The sequence below is a fragment of the Trichoplax adhaerens genome, genomic scaffold (genome assembly GCF_000150275.1).
Source record: "Trichoplax adhaerens TRIADscaffold_3 genomic scaffold, whole genome shotgun sequence".
Classification (NCBI taxonomy): Eukaryota; Metazoa; Placozoa; class Uniplacotomia; order Trichoplacea; family Trichoplacidae; genus Trichoplax; species Trichoplax adhaerens.
This window is the reverse complement of record NW_002060945.1, coordinates 9,636,358-9,658,383: the sequence shown is the minus strand read 5'-3', so window position 1 is coordinate 9,658,383 and position 22,026 is coordinate 9,636,358. Positions and strand designations below refer to the sequence as shown.

Here is a 22,026-nt window from a genome sequence, read left to right as displayed (position 1 = left end):
GGGTTGTAGTAGGTTTACTAGTAGGAGTTGGTGTTGTTGTAGGTTTACTAGTAGGAGTTGGGGTTGTAGTAGGTTTACTAGTTGGAGTTGGTGTTGTAGTAGGTTTACTAGTTGGAGTTGGTGTTGTTGTAGGTTTACTAGTAGGAGTTGGTGTTGTAGTAGGCTTACTAGTAGGAGTTGGTGTTGTAGTAGGTTTACTAGTAGGAGTTGGTGTTGTTGTAGGTTTACTAGTAGGAGTTGGTGTTGTTGTAGGTTTACTAGTAGGAGTTGGTGTTGTAGTAGGTTTACTAGTAGGAGTTGGTGTTGTAGTAGGTTTACTAGTAGGAGTTGGTGTTGTTGTAGGCTTACTAGTAGGAGTTGGTGTTGTTGTAGGTTTACTAGTAGGAGTTGGTGTTGTAGTAGGTTTACTAGTTGGAGTTGGTGTTGTAGTAGGTTTACTAGTTGGAGTTGGTGTTGTAGTAGGTTTACTAGTTGGTGTTGGTGTTGTAGTAGGTTTACTAGTTGGAGTTGGTGTTGTAGTAGGTTTACTAGTTGGAGTTGGTGTTGTAGTAGGCTTACTAGTAGGAGTTGGTGTTGTAGTAGGTTTACTAGTTGGTGTTGGTGTTGTTGTAGGTTTACTAGTAGGTGTTGGTGTTGTTGTAGGTTTACTAGTTGGAGTTGGTGTCGTAGTAGGTTTACTAGTAGGAGTTGGTGTTGTTGTAGGTTTACTAGTAGGAGTTGGTGTTGTAGTAGGTTTACTAGTTGGAGTTGGTGTTGTAGTAGGTTTACTAGTAGGAGTTGGTGTTGTTGTAGGTTTACTAGTTGGAGTAGGTGTTGTTGTAGGTTTACTTGTTGGAGTTGGAGTTGGTGTTGTTGTAGGTTTACTAGATGGAGTTGGTGTTGGAGTTGGTGTCGTAGTAGGTTTACTAGTAGTTGGAGTTGGTGTTGTAGTAGGTGTACTTGTTGGTGTTGGTGTAGTAGGTGTACTAGTAGGGGTTGGTGTTGCAGTAGGCGTACCAGTTGGTTGTGGTGTGCAACAGTCACATATACATGTTCCGTTATAGAAATAATGATCTTCTGGACAATGACATCCTTCTACGCATTGGTATTCTCCACAAATATCTTTATCGGGAAAAGATTGCTCTGTCGTAGAACAAATTTTTCCGCATGGACTGTATTCGGTTCCATGAGTACATTGGACTGGACACAAATTTTCGGATCTCCATGACACGTGTACTCCTTTCTGATTACATTCCTGAGCATAGGCAGCAATTGCAGTACATAAGCAATCACAGTCGCCGCCATAGTCACATCCACAAGCATCTTGTAAGCAACTTTTATAGAAAGCATTGGAATCAACTTTTGCATGGCAGGACTTGAAAAGGGGTCCGTTGATAATACTGCATTTTAAATGAGCCCAATCGTAGCGATGCGGATTGATTTTGCATGTATCCCTGTTAATATCTTCAACAACATCACTGCATGATTCATCAACTTTCCAACTATTTGCAAAATCGTCAACCCTACTCTCAAGCATATTATTTCTTGACTTCAAGTCGTTTCCTCCGTTACCATCAAAGTTACCACACAACCCACACATCAATCCTTTATAATCAGGGCTAAGTCGGACGTAAACTCGAAGAGCACCATCCCACATAACACTAAACCCAAGACTTGATTTGACAATGACAAATAAACCAGCTTTCAAAATTGTAACATTATTTTGTATTTTAGGCAATGATATCTCCACACCATCGATGGTAATTAACCGACCACGCATTAGATGGATCGTCATGTTGCCAATACTTATAGTTACAGCTTTTGTACATGTAGAGCCACTGACACCACATGGTATGTTCTCGACAGTTATTTCGAAATTATTATTATTACATGGTTTCGATAGGACATAGCTGCATTTACCGCTAAATGTATAACGCAACCCATCGTATGTTGCATAATGCGGATCTCCAGTTGCTGAACAAATTCCAGCGCAATCTTTCTTTGTACAAGACCATTTCTTTCCAATACACGTACAGTTGTTACAATCACGCTGAATTACCTCACCAGGAAGGTAGTGCTTACCACCATCATGGCAAGGACATGCAGACCTGTTTACACAAGTTTTAGTGTCCTCATTTAAAACTAGTCCAGCAGGACATTTACATCCTTCAGTACATACACTGGAAGCAACACATTCATGATCAAAATTTTCGCAAGTGGGATCACATAGCGTGGTACAATTGCTGTAGACTTGATTATTTGGACATAAATTATCGCAATCTATATCGCTACAAATCCATCGCCCTCCACTACATAGACAGCTGCTACATGTTGAATTACGCCTAGAGCCAGGTTCGTATGTGATTCCTTGATGACTACAAGGGCATTCTGCAGGTATTACACAAGTATTGTTATTGTTAAGTACTGTACCTGACGGACAGCTACATCCAGCTGTACACTTATTTGAACACACATCCAAATCACTAGCGATTTCAGCGCAGGTTCGGTCGCAAGATGATCCACATTCATTATAAACTTGACCAACAGGACATTGCTTTATACAGTTACTAGCATTTCTCCAGTCTAATAACATCCCTTTTATACTGCACTCTCTAGCATATTCAGCTAAAGCCGGGCATAAACAATCTTGGTTACTACAACTGCATACAGCAGATAAGCAATTATCATAATAGTAGTCTGGATTAACAACAGAATGACAAGGCGTAAAGGCGTCACCATTTTTGATAATGCTACACATATTTTCAGCAGGAACTTTACGTTGTAGAGATACCTGACAAGGGTCAGGCGCTGTAACAGAAGGATCAACATCTTGACATGCACTGTCAACTTTCCATGTGTTAGCAAATTGTATCGGTGATGACTCAACATTGTCTTCTAGCGTAGTGTAATCGTCGTTTTGATTACCGTTAAAAATACCGCATAAACCTCGAGTTTTGTCATAAAATGCAGAACTTACAGTTACATAAGTACTAGAATCACCATTCCATGTTAATTCTAATCCAATTTTTGCATGAAAAGAAATGAGAGAAGCAGTCGCACTTTTAACTGTTACAGCTTCAGTAAAGTAAGGCAATGTTACTAATTGATTATTGACCATGACAGTTTGATTCTTTTTCAAGATAAAGGTATCATTTGATAATTTAATCTTTAAAGATTCTGTACACGTTGAAAGATCATGTAATCCACACGGATAAATCTTTATAGTGACTGTAAATTTCTTATCAAGATCTTGCGCCAAGTAGTATTCACAATTACCATGAAACTTGTAACGCAACTTGTCAAACGTTATAAAATTGCCACCTCTAAGTGAAGAACAGGTACTATCGCATGTTTTCTTCGTACACTCCCACAAGCCATCTTTACAAGTGCTAATTATAAAATGTAACGAGTAAATATATCAGTACAATTGAAAAGTAGCTGTACTATACGATCTATACAGTAATACTGCCTTCGCTAAAACATTAAAAGTATGTCTTACGACAATAACATTACTATCAATTTGCGTATCATCTATAATAATCAATTGATATTACTAGACATTCTATCGACCGATTAGTTCCTATTTATGAAGTGATAATTTACACTCACCAATTATTGCAGTCTTGCTTTAGTACAGCTCCAGGCATGTAATTTAGCTTGTTGTGGACACACGGACAACTGGCTACATCAATACAACTACTATCATGTAAAACTTTATTTGGTGGACATTCACAACCATCGTAGCAGTCACTGTTACACTGGCTGGAGTTCGATGCTCTTCTGGTACACGTTAAAGGGCACATCGACGCACACTCATTGAAAATCATTCCAGAGCTACATTGTTTAGGACAAAAATCTGGTGTACGCCAAGATAGATTACGAGCCCCTAAACGAACACATTTACGGCTATACTCTGTTAATGCATTACAAGCACAAACTGAAGAGTTGCTAGCATTGCAAGAACAAACATCTTCTAAACACCAATGATAGTAATCTTCCGCAGCCACTAAGGGATGACAGGCTTTAAAAGCGTCAGAATAAATCTTACTACAAACTTGTTGAGCAGTAGCAACCAAAGAAGAGTTGGGTTGACATGCTGATGACCGATCGGCAACATCAGGGCACGATTCACCGTATTCATTCGCTTTCCAGCTATTACCAAACGTTGCAGCAGATGTAACGACAGTACTGGTACTAGTAGTAAAGTCATTGTTAGGTTGATTATCGTAGCTTCCACAAAGACCACATAACTTATTCATTTTAGTCTTTTCAACGGTAACATAAACAGACGATTGACCGTCCCATTTAACACGAAAACCAAGACCACATGAAAAGTATAAATGGTTACCATGACTGCCAATACTTACACCATTGCCGCTATAAGGTACAGTAACTAATGCACCGTTAACTCGTACTAACTGTGGCGGTTCGAATTTGACCTTCAATGATTCTCCTATAAAAATAGTTACATTACGTGGACAACTTACTAGTCCAGTACAAGGAATAGATCTAGTTTGAACGGCGAAGCTATTATCGACACAATCTTGGACTAAATTGTAATTGCAAAGACCATGAAAATCGTAATTAGTGCCATCGAAAGTTTGATAATGAGACTGTCCCCACGCAACACAAGTTGCAGAATCAGTGTAGACGGCGTGTGTTGGTGCACCTACAAATATAAAAAAAGTTCTATTGATTTAAAACTACTATGTAAAATGAGCTAGTGTAAAAGCTAGACTATTAATCACTATCTAATCCAGTACCGTCGGTACTACAATAGTGTCCAAATGTTCAACACACTCATAATTGGTAATAAATACGTATTATTATCTCCTGACTATAGAAATACTGTACATATATAGATAGATAGATAGATTGGCATCACCTACGACAATATGATCGAGAAATGTTAACACTTTCGTTTGCAAGTAGAGTTATTAATAGAGGTTAGTACAAACGAAAAGATTAATAACTCCAAATGATAAACGATAGCTGATCTATAGCAATATGGATGCCGTAATCAAGTATGAATGTGCTATGTGTAATTTTATTATAAGAATAAGAATAATTCTATTTTCAACAATCTATTCTAAAGTACTTTTTTAAGGCAGTACCTGTTGTGTAAACTTCACGCGGCATGAAGGCCTGATTGTCGTAACGTGAAGAAACATCAACGAAACCATGACACGGTTGACAATGACTTCCCCATGCCATACCCTTAAACTTTTTACAACAGTCATTCTTCGATAGAGATCTGCTGTAAGGGTTACTGCAATTTCCTTTGGTGTAATTATGATAGCAAATGCCGATGTCAATCCCTAGAATAATCATATTATTACAGAATGATTAGTATAACCAATGCTATAAAAAGTATAAAATTGAAAGCTTTAAAAGGGAATAAATTCCAATCGAACGAGTACATCTACGTTTGCAAAAGTTTTAATGGTTCCTACTCTTACCAGTTAGCTTTCTACTTCTATAGTAGTTACTTTTAGACTCTAGTATTGTAGTTTAATTTTTTGTATGAAAAATACGTGTACTGTATGGTGTATATGACATATACTGTATATATATATATAAACGTACTAATTGAGCAATCGTCTCCACTGAATCCGGGTGCGCATGTACATTTGTTTGGTCCAGTACACTTTCCTCCATTTACGCAGGGAAAATCGCAAAGAGCTGAGAGAAAAATAAACAACTTCACTTACTTCAACTCCATTAAAAGAATTAGCACGTACCATGTACGCACTCCAATAAGATAGAAAATGAATAACATCTACTACATGGAATACATTTGTATCAATTCATCGCAATATTTAAATGACAAATTGACTGAATGAATCGGTCCATTTAAATAAGTTATAATTATTGCACTATAATGCTTGATCTACTGTATAGTGTACAGTACAGTACAGTAAGTTATACTGTCAATGTGCGTACTGTCCTGCAAGTTCAATTATTTTAGACTAATAGACAGACTTGATCCATAATTTCCTTAAAGAGATTAAAATTGAAGTCTAGGATAAGTACTCCTATCTTATTTTAAGTTATGGCATTTACTATTTACAAAGAACTAATTCAGTATTAACTCAGCTCACTGTCCTATTTTAAAAAAATTAATTTGACAACAGCCATTGAATATGCGTAAACCTACAGTATGCAATGATTGCAATCAACTGCACTGACTGTCACCTTGAAAAGATTGCCTCAAGTGTAGTGTACTGTACTGTAATAATCATGGATGTATATAGTACGACTTGAAAAAAGATGAGAAGATTGCTGCTTTACATTGTATTTTTGATATTCCACTGCAACTACTACATAGTATATGTTTCGTACTTCACCAAGCTGCTATAAAGTAACACTAAGGTATGCTTGCTAATCGCAGTGGAAAAGATGGCATCTATCCTGTCCAATACTTTCCATTGCAAAGTCAACATTACAGCAATTGGCAAAAAGACACTCATGACTTACGTATGGCACAGATCTCGCCAGTAAATTCAGTTGGACATTTACACTTGTTTGGCCCAATGCAAGTACCTCCGTTTAAGCAGCCAGAGTTGCATACAGCTAAGAAAAAAACGGACAAAATGGCAGCCCGCGTTTAGAAATACTCGCTGAAATTGATTGGCTTTACACAGGTATAGTGAATATCTTTTTTAAACCTTTTCTAAGGCCGGTCAAAATGCTGCCTACAGTAAGACTATAGTCTACAGAACGTACCACAGTACGCTATACTATAGCCAATAAAAAACGAGAGCTGAGATTGCTGGCTTTCGCTTGTGACGTCAATTTTTTTCTTGACGGTAACGAACGGTCATGGATACCTAAGCCATACTGTACAGTATAGACATAGACTACTATAGACTACAGTATCGTAACTTAGGTATAATATGGGTATCATGATAGCGATACAGCAAAGTGCGATACCGTACTATACCGACGGACCGATGGCACTCCTCCCAGCTCCTGACGGTCATTGTACTGTACCGTACCGTACAGTACAATGTAGCGTTGAAAGTATCAACTGTACAGTACTGTATTACTGTAAGCACGTGCCGCTAACACGTGTTGCAGCAGCACGTGGCTTTCAGCCAGGGAGCTAAAAGCGATCTCCCTGCTTTAATCAATGAATCAAAATCAATCAACTGAAAGTCTCGAATACATTTACTACTGCAATGGCATTATGGTAACAGCACTATCACTCCTACGCGAATCCGGTCGCCATGACTTCTTGCTTTTAAAATAGTCCATTTATATTAATCGATGTTTAATTAATTCTATGTCTGCAATCGACTGAATGTAGACAGCTTAATCGCTACTGCTCTTACGTGTTTCACAAGTCTTGCCAGTATAGCCTTTTAGACAAGTGCAATTATTAGGGCCAACGCAGGCGCCATGGACACACGCCGGTTGACATTCGGCTGCAAAATGAATGCAAAAAAATATTGTATAAACTTATTCAGTAGGCAAAAACAAGATGCACATAACACTGGTTCACAGAGGTTTTCCATTAGCGGAATACGCTGCTATATTTAAGTATAGTCGGCAATGTCTGCAGTAAATAGTCCAAATCGTAATCGTTTACTAGATGTGTAAGTGTAGCAATTAACATTCAAAAGAGAACAATTTAGATGTATTATATACTGTAGTATAATTCAGTAGCAACGGTGTAGAGGTACCTTATGGACAGTAAGTCAATCTTTAATGCAATGATGCATTAATTCCGATAAACAAAAATTTAGAAATCGTATCTCAATTTCTCGATGAAATTACGATTAACTGACAGTATTATAAAGGTTCAATACTGGTACATTAGTACTGCTATGGATCCATTTTTTTAAATGAAGCCAATAGTACTTGTCCACTTATAAAAAAATCTCCAGCCCTATTACACTGCATACGCGGTCATATCATTGTCAGCTTGACCGACTACTTACATTGCAAACATTTTGGTCCTTGCCATCCTGGGCAACATTTATGGATAGTTTTCTTTAATAATCCAAAAACGGTAATATTTTCCGATTTATACTCAGTCCTGATAGAAAGAAAATAATTTGTCTTATGGATAGCATGGCTCGATCAACGGTTGCAACGATTAATTACGCTTGAACATCAGAAAGACCACCATATCCCTAAAAATTCAAGAAAATTAAAAAGCTAAAACATGTCGAGAAATACCTGTTAACAATCAGGTGGATTCCATTATCTTTGAGAATATAATCGGTTTTGCTATTATAATGCTGGCGAAAGATGGTTTTCACGGCATAATGTTTAACTGTAATGGAGGTATTATACTTTTCTTTAACGTATTTCGTCTCATTACACCATTTCTGGCGGGATAGTATCATAATCGATTGTTTATCTTCATCTTCAGATCTGGTCCTACCGATAAATCATTTTAATTAGAATATAAATATAAAAAACGGCAGCAAACACGATCATCGATTGCAAATTCAATAAAACACCGATACACGTAGTCCAGACGATAGAATCGCATCGATTAAATCCAATACTTAGTACATTATAGGCTTGTTAAAGAAATGAGCTATTCTTTTCCAACATTACACGTATGCTATCGACGTAATATCAAATTATTGAAAGCCAGATAATAATAGGGTTATAAATGATTATATTTTACGTCGATACCAGCATGGATACACTGTATACCATACATCTACGGCATCGCTATACCTATTCAAGGCCTCATGAACAGACAGAACAGCATACTATATCATTTACAAGACAAAACGTTACTAAATGGCTGCAGTGCCTGTCAGTTGTTGTACTTCCAAGAGATTTTTAAATTTGTCACAGTGACGGTAAAATCTATCTAATTCATTGCTTCAAACTTTCAGGTTTCAAGATGTTCACATAACTAACTGTAAGAATCGTAAGTTGCACAGGATGATTCATTCAATAATAAAGATATTATGAGCTGAACCAAGATTTAAGATTGTTAAGCTATTTAAAGTAATCCATCTCGTGATGGCATCGCAATACGTATGTTCATCTCTACTAGTATTGACCTTTAGACCGATAATATAACCCAAGTCGTCAGCATATCATGAAGATATGCGTATTAATCTATCTAGTTTCTGTTATATATTATCATTAGCATTAGGACCAATTAACTTCCATCTTCCAAATTACCCATACACTTGGTATTGGCTAAGGAAAAGGAATAAGAATTATCTATTCGATTACAATTGTTCATCAATATCAATTGATCTCCAATGATCTATCGTATACAGTACACTTACCAAAAGGACAAAGGTAGCTGTCAAATAAGACTGCATTTTTTTACCGAATCCTATCCGTTCTCTCGGTACCCTCCCTAGTCATGTTAGAAATCTAGTCCACAATTTATAATAATCTAAGCGTATCTACCTAATAAAGAGCGCTTAAACAACCTTTGTTAAAGTGTACAGATGACGATGGTCTAACTATGCCCACATAAATTAGCGTAGCGTGATAATACAATGCACTCAATAAATGCTAACTACAACGCCTCATTAACGACTTATTGTAAGCGCATATTCTCTACTCTAATCAATATCATTCACTAGCTTTAAATAACAACAAGATCGCCGTACAAATGAAACAAACTGTAAGGAATTTCATATTCGTCAATAAAATTACAGTTATGACGTCAATAATTTCTAATAATACTGTTAACGATCACGTTTTTTTCGAAGAAAATAGAAATTCATTACAGAACTAGCCAAATAAACTATGACGACTACACTAGACTTTCCATCCATTTCATTCATTATTCAAGGCTACGTTAAAGTATTAATTTTACGGAATAATTCATAGACTAATAATATTCAAATATATACGAATTTATCATAACGCTATCACATTATAACTATTCCATTTCCGACCCTCAAGATTCGTTTCTAGTTGACAAATACTGCATATCACAAAGCGAATCAATTCTATTTTATCTGTATTTGATAAAGTACCGTAACTTATTTGCTGCATCATTTGGAAACAAAAGATTCTATTTCCTGAATGAAAAATAACATCTAGTCACAGATCAGGTAGTTTTGGCAAACAAAAACGAAATTTAAGCTATACATACTACATGTCATGAATGAAAGAATACGATACTTATACAAATTTTATACTATGATACTCAAGGCTTTGCAATCAAGAATAAAATTATAAGGATTATTACTCGAACTTTAGTAAAATAAAGTCCATCTTAGTCAATTTAACACGGTGACAATGGCTGAAAGCCTTCGTGACAATTTGGTACAATTTTAGTAATCATACGATCTTATGTAGTTTCCCATGGCTAAATTAAATCCAGTTAGTATACTGTACTTAGCGTTTGTTACAGTTAATAAAGCTAACAATACGCGTAGAGCATGGTACTCTAGCAACAGTGATTTTCTTCAGTCACCAATACGATCTATAAGTTGTGTCAGCAGTTCCTAATTAATTGACCGGAATTTCTAAAAAAAATTCCACTGAGCTTGTGCTTTGTGAATTGCTTTTACTAAAAGTGCTGCCGTAATTTCTTTTTTTGTCATATTCTGAAAACTTTCAATATTTAATTGATCATGTCGAGATTGTATTGTCTTAAATAGCCATGCACGCTATCAATAATTTGCCATATAACCTGCACGTGATAGCAAAATGTTGCACTAGACAATTTGTACAATGGTTAAAAAAGTAATTTTTTTCAGTCATTAGCCCTGTCTCAACTTAGCTACAGTGTTGCTACTGAAATAGAAAAGTAAACTGCTCTAACTTAATTTTTGGAAGCTATTGAAATATATAGACAAGATTGTAAACACGACTGTCATGCATAGACTTCTAATTGAATCAAAAAATGAGTACTAGTATCTATAAACTGACAGAAATAACGTGGCTATAATATAGACTTTAACATTATTCCCCTGGCAATTCCATTTTGCTTAAGGATAACTATCTATAATGTTAGTTCTTTTGACTATTCGTTCTGTAGAGCTACGATTTCAGGCATTATATCGCATCGCAAGCGCAGGGCTAATAGTAAATACTAAATACTGAAAATTTGCAACTTTTTCCAGGAGTGAACTAAAAGGCATAAGAAATATTTTTATACTAGCTATTAATTTTAAATGCCCTTATCAACTATCTGTTATACTTGATACGATACATCATCATAGTTATTTACTAACTGTTTTGCCAAAAAATTAACCACATACTGTGTCCGTAAGATGTACGGTAATCATTTAATGAATTCAATCACGATTGTCTAGGCTGCAAGTATTAATTAAAATTAACGGAAGCTAGTGATCATTATTTATACTCTTAATCAGTGTATACGGTTCTTTAAGTTTAAACGGGACTATTGTAGCTACTCATTCTATATCGAGCATTAAGAAATAATTTCTAAATACGAAAATCGAACCCTCTGCCTACATGAATTCGCTTCTGTTAGTTGGACTACTGTCTCTACTATCTAAAAGACAGTCAAAAGATCTGAGAAATGATGGATGCTATATCTATTTCTATAATTGCCTGAACATTACCAGTATGATGAATAATGCGAAGACTTTTACAGCGATATATAAGACGTTTAAGCTACGAAATTAAAAGTCTACTAGAAAGAGTATCCGAAAATATGGTAATTAATAAATGAGACGAAATCAGATTAAGAACAAATCTTTAAGAATTTCGCTCTACAAAGCAAACAGAATCCAATTTTTGGGAATACTACTTTCTTTTATCATATCTCGAAAGAAAAGCTTTACGGCTAAAATAACAACAGCTAAAATTAACTAAATTCTGGTAATTTCAGAGCATTAACGAAAATGCCCCAACTACAGTGAATATTGGTTAACGGTTAATTAGCCTATGATTCTGGTCGGTCAACTATTCAGAAACGTATCTCCAATTTTCGTCAATATTACATAAAAATCATTTCTATAAATTCATTTCTGACTTCTAAAGAGAATTTTTATGTAGAAATACTTAAGCTATAAAATCAATGAACTCACTCTTTCCCTTGGACGTTGCTAGCAGAATGACAAACCAGAAGCAAGATAATTACATATCCGATTCGTGATATGCTTGAAGTTTGAACCATAATTGTTTAAGATGACTTAATAATCCCAAGTATATTAACTGTAAATGAAGAAGAAAAAGAGAACTTAACATTAAACTTAAAACGTAGGTTCTAATTCAAGCTTAACCTTTCAAATACCACCATCATATAAAAATGCTATCTACCAACCTAGCGGAATTTAGCCTTTCTTTGAGTAAGATTACACAATAATATATCTATTTATCTATCTAACTATCTAAATAACTATCTAAATAACTATCTATGTATACTATGTGTCGGCTAACTCTTTTTTTTGAATTTGAAATTTGACGGAAAGTGATCGCGAGAAACGAAATGACTAATCCAAAAATCGCACTTTTGAGCGAGCTTTCAACTTGACTTCAGTCAAGATGGACTAATTATTTTGACCGTAAACGAGAATTCTTATCCAACTGCAAACGTGCATCAATCATAATAGAATGATAGTTTATCCAATCATGTATCGAAATCATGCCGCATCATTCCGTATTGGCTCGCATGCATTGGTAAATACACGTGAAAATTTAACAAAACAACTTCATCGGACCAATAAGGTTATTAACACCGTAAAAAATATGGACTTAATTCATAACTTATCCAACTCGTATTGTCACAATTAAATTTAATCGTCGAATTGATTGGTTAGCCATTGATATTTATATTTCTTTCATCGCTAATCCACTCTACGTCTTATTAATGCATTATCAATGTACACTTTTGAATAAGTAGACATAATAAATTATTATGGATAATTGGGCATGATATGCTTAAAAATTAAAAGCCTTAATAGGGCCTAGAGATGCAAATAGGGGTGTGAAAAACAGCTGCTGCTACGTTAGCAATGTTCAGCATCAATACTATACCTTGTTATTGACAACGAATAAATGCACGTGCACAAGTTTATTTCAATTAAGATGAAATTGCGAATTGATTATGAATAATATCTGATAATATGTCTGCTTTAAAAATTGCGACGGTATTACTATTTTATTCTAAAAATAATAAATAAAAACTTTTCATACAGTTGCTAACATGTATTCTATATAACCAATAGTTACGGCTACATATTCATGTCGAAAAATTGTAGAAGACAGGAAGTAAACAGCAAATAACCCTCGCGTAGCTATTTTTATCATTAATTTTAGTACTTTAATTACGCTCAAACTAAAATGTAACTTTCAGCTATAATTGAACCCAGGTCAAGTGAAAAAGAATCATTTCAGCCAATTTTTTAATCCTGTCATTCAGCATGATAAAGAAGTAAAGTAACCGTACTAAGGAAAGAGATTTATTCTTTCCATGAGAACAATTCCTCATTTATAACTATTTCATGCTGCATATTATTTATTTAAAGAACGTAGCAACGAAGAAATAAGCTATGTTTAACAATACAAAGTTCTTATTCAGTTAGGAACATCTATATAATTTACTATGTAATATTAATACAAATGACTTAAGTAGCACTATTGCAATAATTGCTTATTTTAGAAGGCTAATAACGATTCTATAAATGACAGTAGCATAACAAGACTTTAGTTATAAACATGTCTAACAACGCATTACTAATGCCTGGATCGATATAGTATAGAATGCGAGTGATTGACTTTAAATAATTCCTATAAGTCTCTTTACTTAAATCTCTCTAGCTACTTTACAGTCTATGTGTATGATTTACAGATTATTCTTTATTTGTTGTACATACAGAATAACTAGGCCGTAGCAGGAATTACAGTGAAAAATTTTTTGTATAGTACAGTAATTGACTGCCAAATCAAATCTCCAGTATGCGGTATAACTAAAGACGTCAGCAATGTGCGAATTAGTAGGTGAAGAAAACAGTCTTAAATGATAAAATAATCGCATAAATAAAAAAGAACTGGATACTTCTATATCCTTTATTATGATAAGAAATCCAGAAACCTCGTTTATCCCTTATTTAATTCTACTAATTAACTATTAATTTTATCTTTAACTGATTTATTTGTGAATGAATTTTTATTCTCATAATTAAAATTTAAAAAATCACTTTAGCCTAGATGATAGCTATTGATAGTGATGGTATTAGAATATTCCTTGATGGTTACCCCTAAATCAAATATTCGCATTAAAAAGGCGATCAATGTGACTTCTTTCTACTTTACACTATTATAGTATCGAAATATCATAATTAACAATTAAGAGGACAAATCAATTTATATTACAATGCGTAGTCTTCATACAAAGTTTCAGTCGTTTAATGAATGACTCAGCTATCACGAAAGCATATAATAAAAATAAAATAACTTTGTACCGGCATGTATGCGTTCATGATTTAACAAAGGACTGCATAAACAACGCAATCATATTATCTGTTCTAATTATATATTATTCATAAGTATTGAACAATACTTTACTCGGTTTTGAAGAATAACTTGAGTATTATAAATGAATTATAAAGTCAAAATACTTCAGAAAATCTGTCACCAACACATTATTATATTTTTACTAAAAACAATGGATTAATGTGTCTTAAAAATATTTTTAATTACATTAATTAAGTTTTATTTGTTCTCTTTAGCTTAGAGAATAGTTGGCATATTTATCGGTTTACCACCTTTGAAATATTACAGTATATAAACCTATGCCTCTATCATCCGTCATTGTCTTGAAATGAGGTAAACTCTCATATTATTTCGTATTTAATAAATTAAAGTAGTAATACATGCATAAGTAATCTTTATTACAATGAAGAGAAAATGTCGGGATATACCCGCATTCATTCCTATACACGTACATGCAATTGCAAGCATTATCATAGACTATTAATAAAATGTAATCTACTGATGTAATAATCCACTAAAAGTATTAAGTGGTCTATAGCGTTATCTAGCAAGATTTCTTTGTTTGTACTATAAAAGTAAGCACTAGAAGTTGCTAAAATCTGAAACTTTTAATTTTTTGTCCAGTTCATATTAAAATGCAACCAATAGTATCGTTTTTTTCATCTTGTTATAAACTTGTTGCCTTTTGACTACGCTTTTCGAATTCTTAATCTATAAAATGCTAAATTTAGGGTTATAGTATAATAGTAGTTTTTCTTTTGGATTGTAATACAAGGCAATAATGCATAGTTGTACACAGTGGGTTTCTATAAAAGACCGTTTCCATACCGAAACAAAAAATAGTGAAGGATCAATTAACAAGAGCAAGCTTTTAACTACAATATTATAAAATCATGGGCATGACATGAATTCCTAAATACAATATAACTTAAATCCCTCATTGTAAGAAGTAATGTTGTTGATTTTATAATGAGGAGTAAATACATCATATACATAAAAATCGAAAAGATATTTCTAAGTTAATATTCGAATATATTTATAATTTGTAATGTCAATAGCCAAATTCTTATGACTACCGTCACGTTACGATTAACTGGCTAATGTTACTAAATCAGAAAGAGTGACCGCTTCATACTTCATTCCAGCTTTTTGTACATATACAACTCCTCGATCAATGTTAATTACTAAACTACCGAAATTATACAGTAATTTTCCATCTTGACGAGTATTCCGTGTCGGCATAAATATGAGTCCATGATCCTCGGCCTAGAAATATATCATAATTGTAGCGATTATCTTAAAAACAATTTTATACTAAAGTTTGTAATATCTTGCATATCAAGCTATATTTTTCCTACCAATTTCTGAACCATGTCTTTGAATGTCATTTTTTCTGTTTTGGCCCTAGCTACCGCTGCAGCTCTTTCCTTGGCCGCTATTTCGGCAGTTTTCCTATAAAATATAATTATAAACGTTGTTAATTTTTAACACTTACAACGTAGCACGAATAAACGGATATTGCTTTAAAAATTATTAAACCTTACCTGCGCTCAATTGAAGTGAAGTGTGCTAAATTCTCTCTATCATGTGAACGCCCCTGACCATCATCCATAGATATCGATTGATTCATTACATCTAACCCTCTGTTAAATTGAGCCTTAATCGCTGGTAGACTCACTAAATCACTTCCAAACATTTCTTTCCAGCCCTCATACCTAAAGTAAAGCAAAGGATTTGTGATAAAGTTATGTTTAAGGATATACTATAACTGGCGGTAATTTTGATGATAAGTAATAATTAAAGACTTGTAAACTAATATAGTAACAAACCATTTCGTTACTTCTTTATAATTTGGTTTATTGTTTAACCATACCGTTAAAGCCTACGAGTATTGTGTAATCGTAAGAACGAAAAAATGAGCCGTAAATAGATTCTTACGAGAGATTTCTAATACGAAATAAAAATAATTTAGATTTCAGAGCAATGTACACCACTTACTTGCAACCATTTAGGGAAAAAATGTCTTTCCATAAGAGTCACCATATGTTGTTTGGAGACAACATCTTTCCAATCTATGACCCATAAGAATGGTTCAAGATGCTGTTGATGAGGATTAATTACGAATTCAGCTAAACATGCAGCTAACTTGGGTAAAATGGAATTACGTAAAAATGCATCAAACGCATTGTCTTTAAAAACCTAGTAAAATAAATGAATGAATGAATGTTTATCTTTTATCGAAATTAATGCTACATTTTTAACAAGGTAATTTAAATATGAATAAAAAGGTAGATTACTCCTTTCCATGGTTGAATTATTAAGCGTGCCGACTGATCGGAGGGGTGCCAATTAGTTAGAGCTAAAGTAAGCTTATGACGAATAGGCGCTAATAGCGGTCCCAGCTTATCACCTGTTAATGATAAATTTTTTTAAAATCCTAAAATATTTAATATCATTTTAAATAGTTTACAAACCTAACAATGGCAACCATGGATGCACCCAGACATGAATCGGTACTCTATCAGCCACCGGATTCCACATCTCTATTTCATGCTAAGAAGACATTCCAATTGCAAGCATAAATCAATTCTGTTTTAGATTTGTCGTAGTTAATATGGAAATATCTAAATTCATATAAAAGAAATATACCTGCAACTGTGTAAAAATTAGTTGCTCTAATATATTGTTCTTAATCCAAGTAGGTAGTAGGTCTTGCCATAAATTGATAAGATCAATCAATGGCTTCGGGTTTCGAATAGACCTTGTCCTGACAAATATATTAGAATATATATATATATTTAATAGATGTTCTATGAGTATAGTGGATTTCTGCCAAAAATTTGAAGAGATTTTGGTAACCATTCTATCTGTTTGGCTTACCTAATAATGGTATCTCTTACAACCGGTAACCATATCTCCCATATCATTCTATCGAATAAATTCATTGTTGAACCGGTATTATCAAAGCTAATAGGACTGCTATCAGTTAACAAAGCATTCCATTCGATGAAAGTTTTCAAAGAAAATGTTGGATCTTGTAACGGCATCCATCCTCGTAAATATTGTTTAATCTAAATTAAAGGCATGTTTAGATGTACAATTAGAGAAATCTTTAAATAAAAAAATAAAGCAATACATATAACGCTTGAAGAAAATTCTTACTAGAGGATAAACAATGGCAACAGCCAAGTCAGCTAAACCATACATCTATCAGACGAACATTACAGAGAATCAATACAAGACATTTAAAGCCCAAAGTTTCTTTGCTATTAACGTATTATACTACCTCTGATAGTTACGTACTTTATACTCATCAGGAAAGTTCTGTTGTAACTTTTGAAAGGTACTACTACAATCATCTAGGGTTAAAGGATGAGTGCTTTCATTTGACATTCTTTCAGAGCATCTAGGTAGAGTGTGCGAATGTCAGTTGTATAATAACTTTACAAAATTATGTATGATACATATTCAGTAACGAATGGAAAATAGAGGTAGCTAGCCTTACTCGCTAATAATTCTATCCAGCTCTTCTACTCTTTCAACGTCCCTTTGCTCAGCAAATAAAATCTTACTTAAACGTTCTTGCTCATGTCTCATATTTTCAATTGTATTACGTTCACTTTTTAATCTTCATAAGCACGAATTTAAAGAGATAATATTAAAATCTCGCTATTCCGTAGCTAGAGTTTAATGAGTAATATGTCAGGACTCACTGAATGTCTGTCTGTATAATATCGGATTCTGCTAAATCAACCAAGAGGGAAATATTGGATTGCAGTTCCACCATTGAAAAATTAGCTTCTTGAGTTCCTGTAAAAGATTATGTACCGTTGTTGGTTGATAGTGTTACATCTAAGACGGTATATTCTTTTGCTGATTTGCGAACCTGCTAAAGAGGGAATCGACTCCGTAGGTTTTGTAGGTCTCCCTCCTATTGCTGAATACCCTGATAAGACTCTACTTTGCGGTCCAGTCATATCTATTACCTATAAAGTAACATTAAATGTCAGTATAAAGTTATAAATAAGATTTTATAGCGCAAGAGCTATTTCATGTATGCACTCACCTTGTCTTTGCTGCCACTAAAAGTATCAGCGTTAAGTTTATTCGAAGCTCCAGACTATACGTTTATCATTCATGAAAGTAGATATTAGAAAGAATTATGGAATCATCAAGGGAGCAATTGTACGCCAAGAATAATTCGTTAATCAACAAAGAATTGAGATAAGATCGATACCTTTACTTCATCGATAGTCTTGTAGACGTATTTCTTACGAACTTTTGCAGTCTAGAGTAAGGGTATAAAAATCAATTTGAATCTACCTAACAAACCTTGGTCGATTATATGAACATACTGTAATAGGCACATGCGGAGTATCGAAGACTATGTTTTATTTACCTTGCCAGTTTTTTTCCACTTTTGAAGCTCTTCTACAAATTGTTGTTGTTCATCTTCCTCTATATCGTGAGCTGCATACTTCTAAAATAATCAATACTATTTTTTTATAACATGATTACAACTTAGAGATTAATTTAACAGTAAATAAAGAATCAAAAATTGTTTTTTATGTAAGCGTATGAGAACAATAAAAAAGCCTATCGCATATCGATTTAATATAGAAACCTTTTACAGTGTATTGATGGAATTAATATGAATCAATCTCCAGCTTTGAGTTTCATACCTCCTCTGAACCTTTTACCCTTTCTGATCCGTAGTAGGCAAGGCCGCCAGGGCCCTTTCTCTTTGTGACCTCTACTGGCTTAGCAATACCCTATTTAACATCATATATCATTAGTACTACGTTGCTCATTTGTACCAAAATAATCACATAGTCAGCGTCATTGAATAAAGTATCATACACTTGTACAATGTATGTTAGCAGTATATCCTACCTCATTAGCCTTTCCAAGGCCTTGACCAGACTTGAAGCCAAACTGAAAAATACAAGCAAAAGATTGTGATTTACGGGTATACGATTCTAAGTGATAGTTTTGTAATGCCAGGTAAACAGTTAGCCAATGTTTTTCCATCAATGCAAGATTGCTTAGCATTGTAATGCACAACAGTAGAATATGATATAACGGGATCATGCTATTAATAGGTGATACGTTTATCTAGTTTGAGATCAACTATTCGTTGGCACATGATGAATACCCATGTCAGTCTATTTACGGTAGGGTAGCTCATACCTGCAACAAAACCTTGTAAATGGTTCAAAGTTTTCCTTACAATAATAAGTAACTAATAAAAATGTCTAATAAAAATGGTAGGGTAGCTCATACCTGCAACAAAACCTTGTAAATAGTTCAAAGTTTTCCTTACAATAATAAGTAACTAATAAAAATGTCTAATAAAAATGGCAGGGTAGCTCATACTTGCAACAAAACCTTGTAAATAGTTCTAAGGTTTCCTTACAGTAATAAGTAACTAATAAAAATGTCATTATAGTAGTTCCGGCGATCACTATTTCATCGCCTATCATAATATCTAGCTAACGATACGCGATAACTATATCATCAATGTATATATATATGATACATATAACTTTGCTGTACTGTATACAGTAGTAAAGTTGACTGACGCGATCCCGAATCAATTCTGTAGTAAATAAGCTAAGTGTAAATTTCAATTAAGACAGATCCTGCGCGCCCAATAATATCAGGTTTCATGTTCAAAGTTACGAACCTTCTCCAGATACTTTTGGCCGAAACCTTTAGTATGCGCTTGCCATTTACCAAAATCCCTACGTCAGGGTATCCAATATTGCATATGAATCAGACAATATAATCGATTCTCTTGTACACATACAATATATCATTCTATCCTTATCGAAAAAAGATCATGATCAAATTTCTCTTACTTATCAGGCCTCTTTAAGTTTTTATTCTTGGCGCTTACAGTGGCATCTATTGCAGAAATACAACCCAATAAGTACATAGAGCTCATGGATAATTCAATTCATTGAACATTGCTTGATCAAGTCTTTGAGAATACACGAATGCTGCTGACTTACTATTCTTGGCCTTGGTCGTACTTTGAGTGGATTTCTTACTACCAAAGTCCTTTGGTACTTGCTTGCTATCATTCCCTGCTTCTAATAATGACTGTAATATTACTTCATCGGCGTTTCTATCGTTGTCGCTATCCTCATTACTAGAAATATCAACATCTTGCTCCGATTTGGATTCTTGACTGCTTTCACCTTTGACACCTCCACTAATAAAATTGACCGGTTTGCTATAATCTTTCCCTTTCTTCCTATCGTCGTAACTGCGATCAGGTGCAAAGACGCCATAGATAGCATCTTCCTTAGTAAATCGATATCGTTTCCTATCTGGATTTAATTCCTCTAGATCATGATCGGTTATAGCAAAGTCTTCCACTTCGATATCAGAATCATCCATTCTACCAAGTGTTTCCAACCACGGTCATTGAGCGACTGATGAGATTATTTGAGTGCATGCATGCAGCTTGAATACTTTCCATCAATAGCTCGATGGCATCCGTGTTGGCTCATATGAAATTGATTGCTGCTACAGCTTGCCATACAGTAGTCTATTACCGTTGGTAGGCGATGAGTGCCATTTCATGGACTTCTAAGCTTGAAGAAGATCCAGACATTTGGATAGAGCGTACAGTGTACAGTACAGTCACAGTACTAGTCGGGCATAGTACTGTAATTTGATAGTACTGTACAGTACACTGTACAGTACTGTATAATACTGTATCGTACCGTACCGTGCCATGCCGTACTGTACACGGTTTGGTGCGATCCCATGGTGGATTGGCTGAATGGCTTTTCTGTGTGTCCGGAGAAATGTTCCACAGCAGCTGTTCATTGAACAATGTTCAGTAGGGTGGCTGAGGAGGGACCAACCACTTTTACTCTTCTGAGAAGTGTTCATTTATTTTTACTGTACAGTACCATTAAGTTAAGCTTTATAAATAACTGTACCATTCAGTTAAGCTTTAGAGAAGATCCTGGCATTAGATTGAGTGTACATTCACAGTACTAGTCGTGCATTGTACTGTACTGCATGTTGCGCAGCAGCTGCAGGATTGTTTTGCGTGCGACATACAGTACAATACAGAACTGCAATGGTAAACCGCAATCAAATAGTGAATTGCTGCAGCATAGCACTATACAGGATTACGGATAATCCTGTATAGTACTATGCTGCAATCCATAATATCCTATTCGCGTGAATTAAATTATAAATTGGTGGAGCTGCAGCATAGCACTATACAGGATTACGGATAATCCTGTATAGTACTATGCTGCAATCCATAATATCCTATTCGCGTGAATTAAATTATAAATTGGTGGAGCTGCAGCATAGCATTATACAGGATTACGGATAATCCTGTATAGTACTATGCTGCAATCCATAATCCTATATAGTGCTGTGCTGCAGCTCCACCAATTTATAATTTAATTCACGCGAATTGCATACGACATAACAGTCATTACTGGTAAATAGAGTTGATTGAACGCTGAGTATAAAACGTCGCGAATTGGATACAATACGACAGTCAGGACCGGTAAATAGAGCTGATTGAACGTGGAGTATACGTATAAAACGTATTGATTTTGACGCACACTACAGCAGGGACTTGTCGATTTTGGGGAACACGTTTGG

The 22,026-nt window shown here is 34.6% G+C and overlaps 2 protein-coding genes across 2 annotated transcripts; both read right to left on the bottom strand.

Annotated features, from left to right (window-relative positions):
- Positions 1–1,036: 1,036 nt before the first annotated feature.
- TRIADDRAFT_21952 (uncharacterized protein) lies at positions 1,037–4,610 on the bottom strand (the record flags this gene model as incomplete). Its single annotated transcript, XM_002110720.1, has 2 exons — positions 1,037–3,368; positions 3,589–4,610. Coding segments are annotated over 2 exons (3,354 nt in total), but the record flags the coding sequence as incomplete, so codon positions are not given.
- A 10,924-nt stretch (positions 4,611–15,534) lies between these two features.
- On the bottom strand, positions 15,535–20,787 carry TRIADDRAFT_10976 (uncharacterized protein; the record flags this gene model as incomplete). Its single annotated transcript, XM_002110719.1, has 21 exons — positions 15,535–15,651; positions 15,744–15,837; positions 15,930–16,100; positions 16,215–16,267; positions 16,384–16,584; positions 16,683–16,795; positions 16,860–16,938; positions 17,035–17,152; positions 17,266–17,437; positions 17,529–17,592; positions 17,689–17,791; positions 17,891–18,013; positions 18,099–18,186; positions 18,245–18,371; positions 18,599–18,673; positions 18,785–18,865; positions 19,068–19,157; positions 19,279–19,320; positions 20,072–20,129; positions 20,381–20,490; positions 20,554–20,787. Coding segments are annotated over 21 exons (2,313 nt in total), but the record flags the coding sequence as incomplete, so codon positions are not given.
- Positions 20,788–22,026: the final 1,239 nt, after the last annotated feature.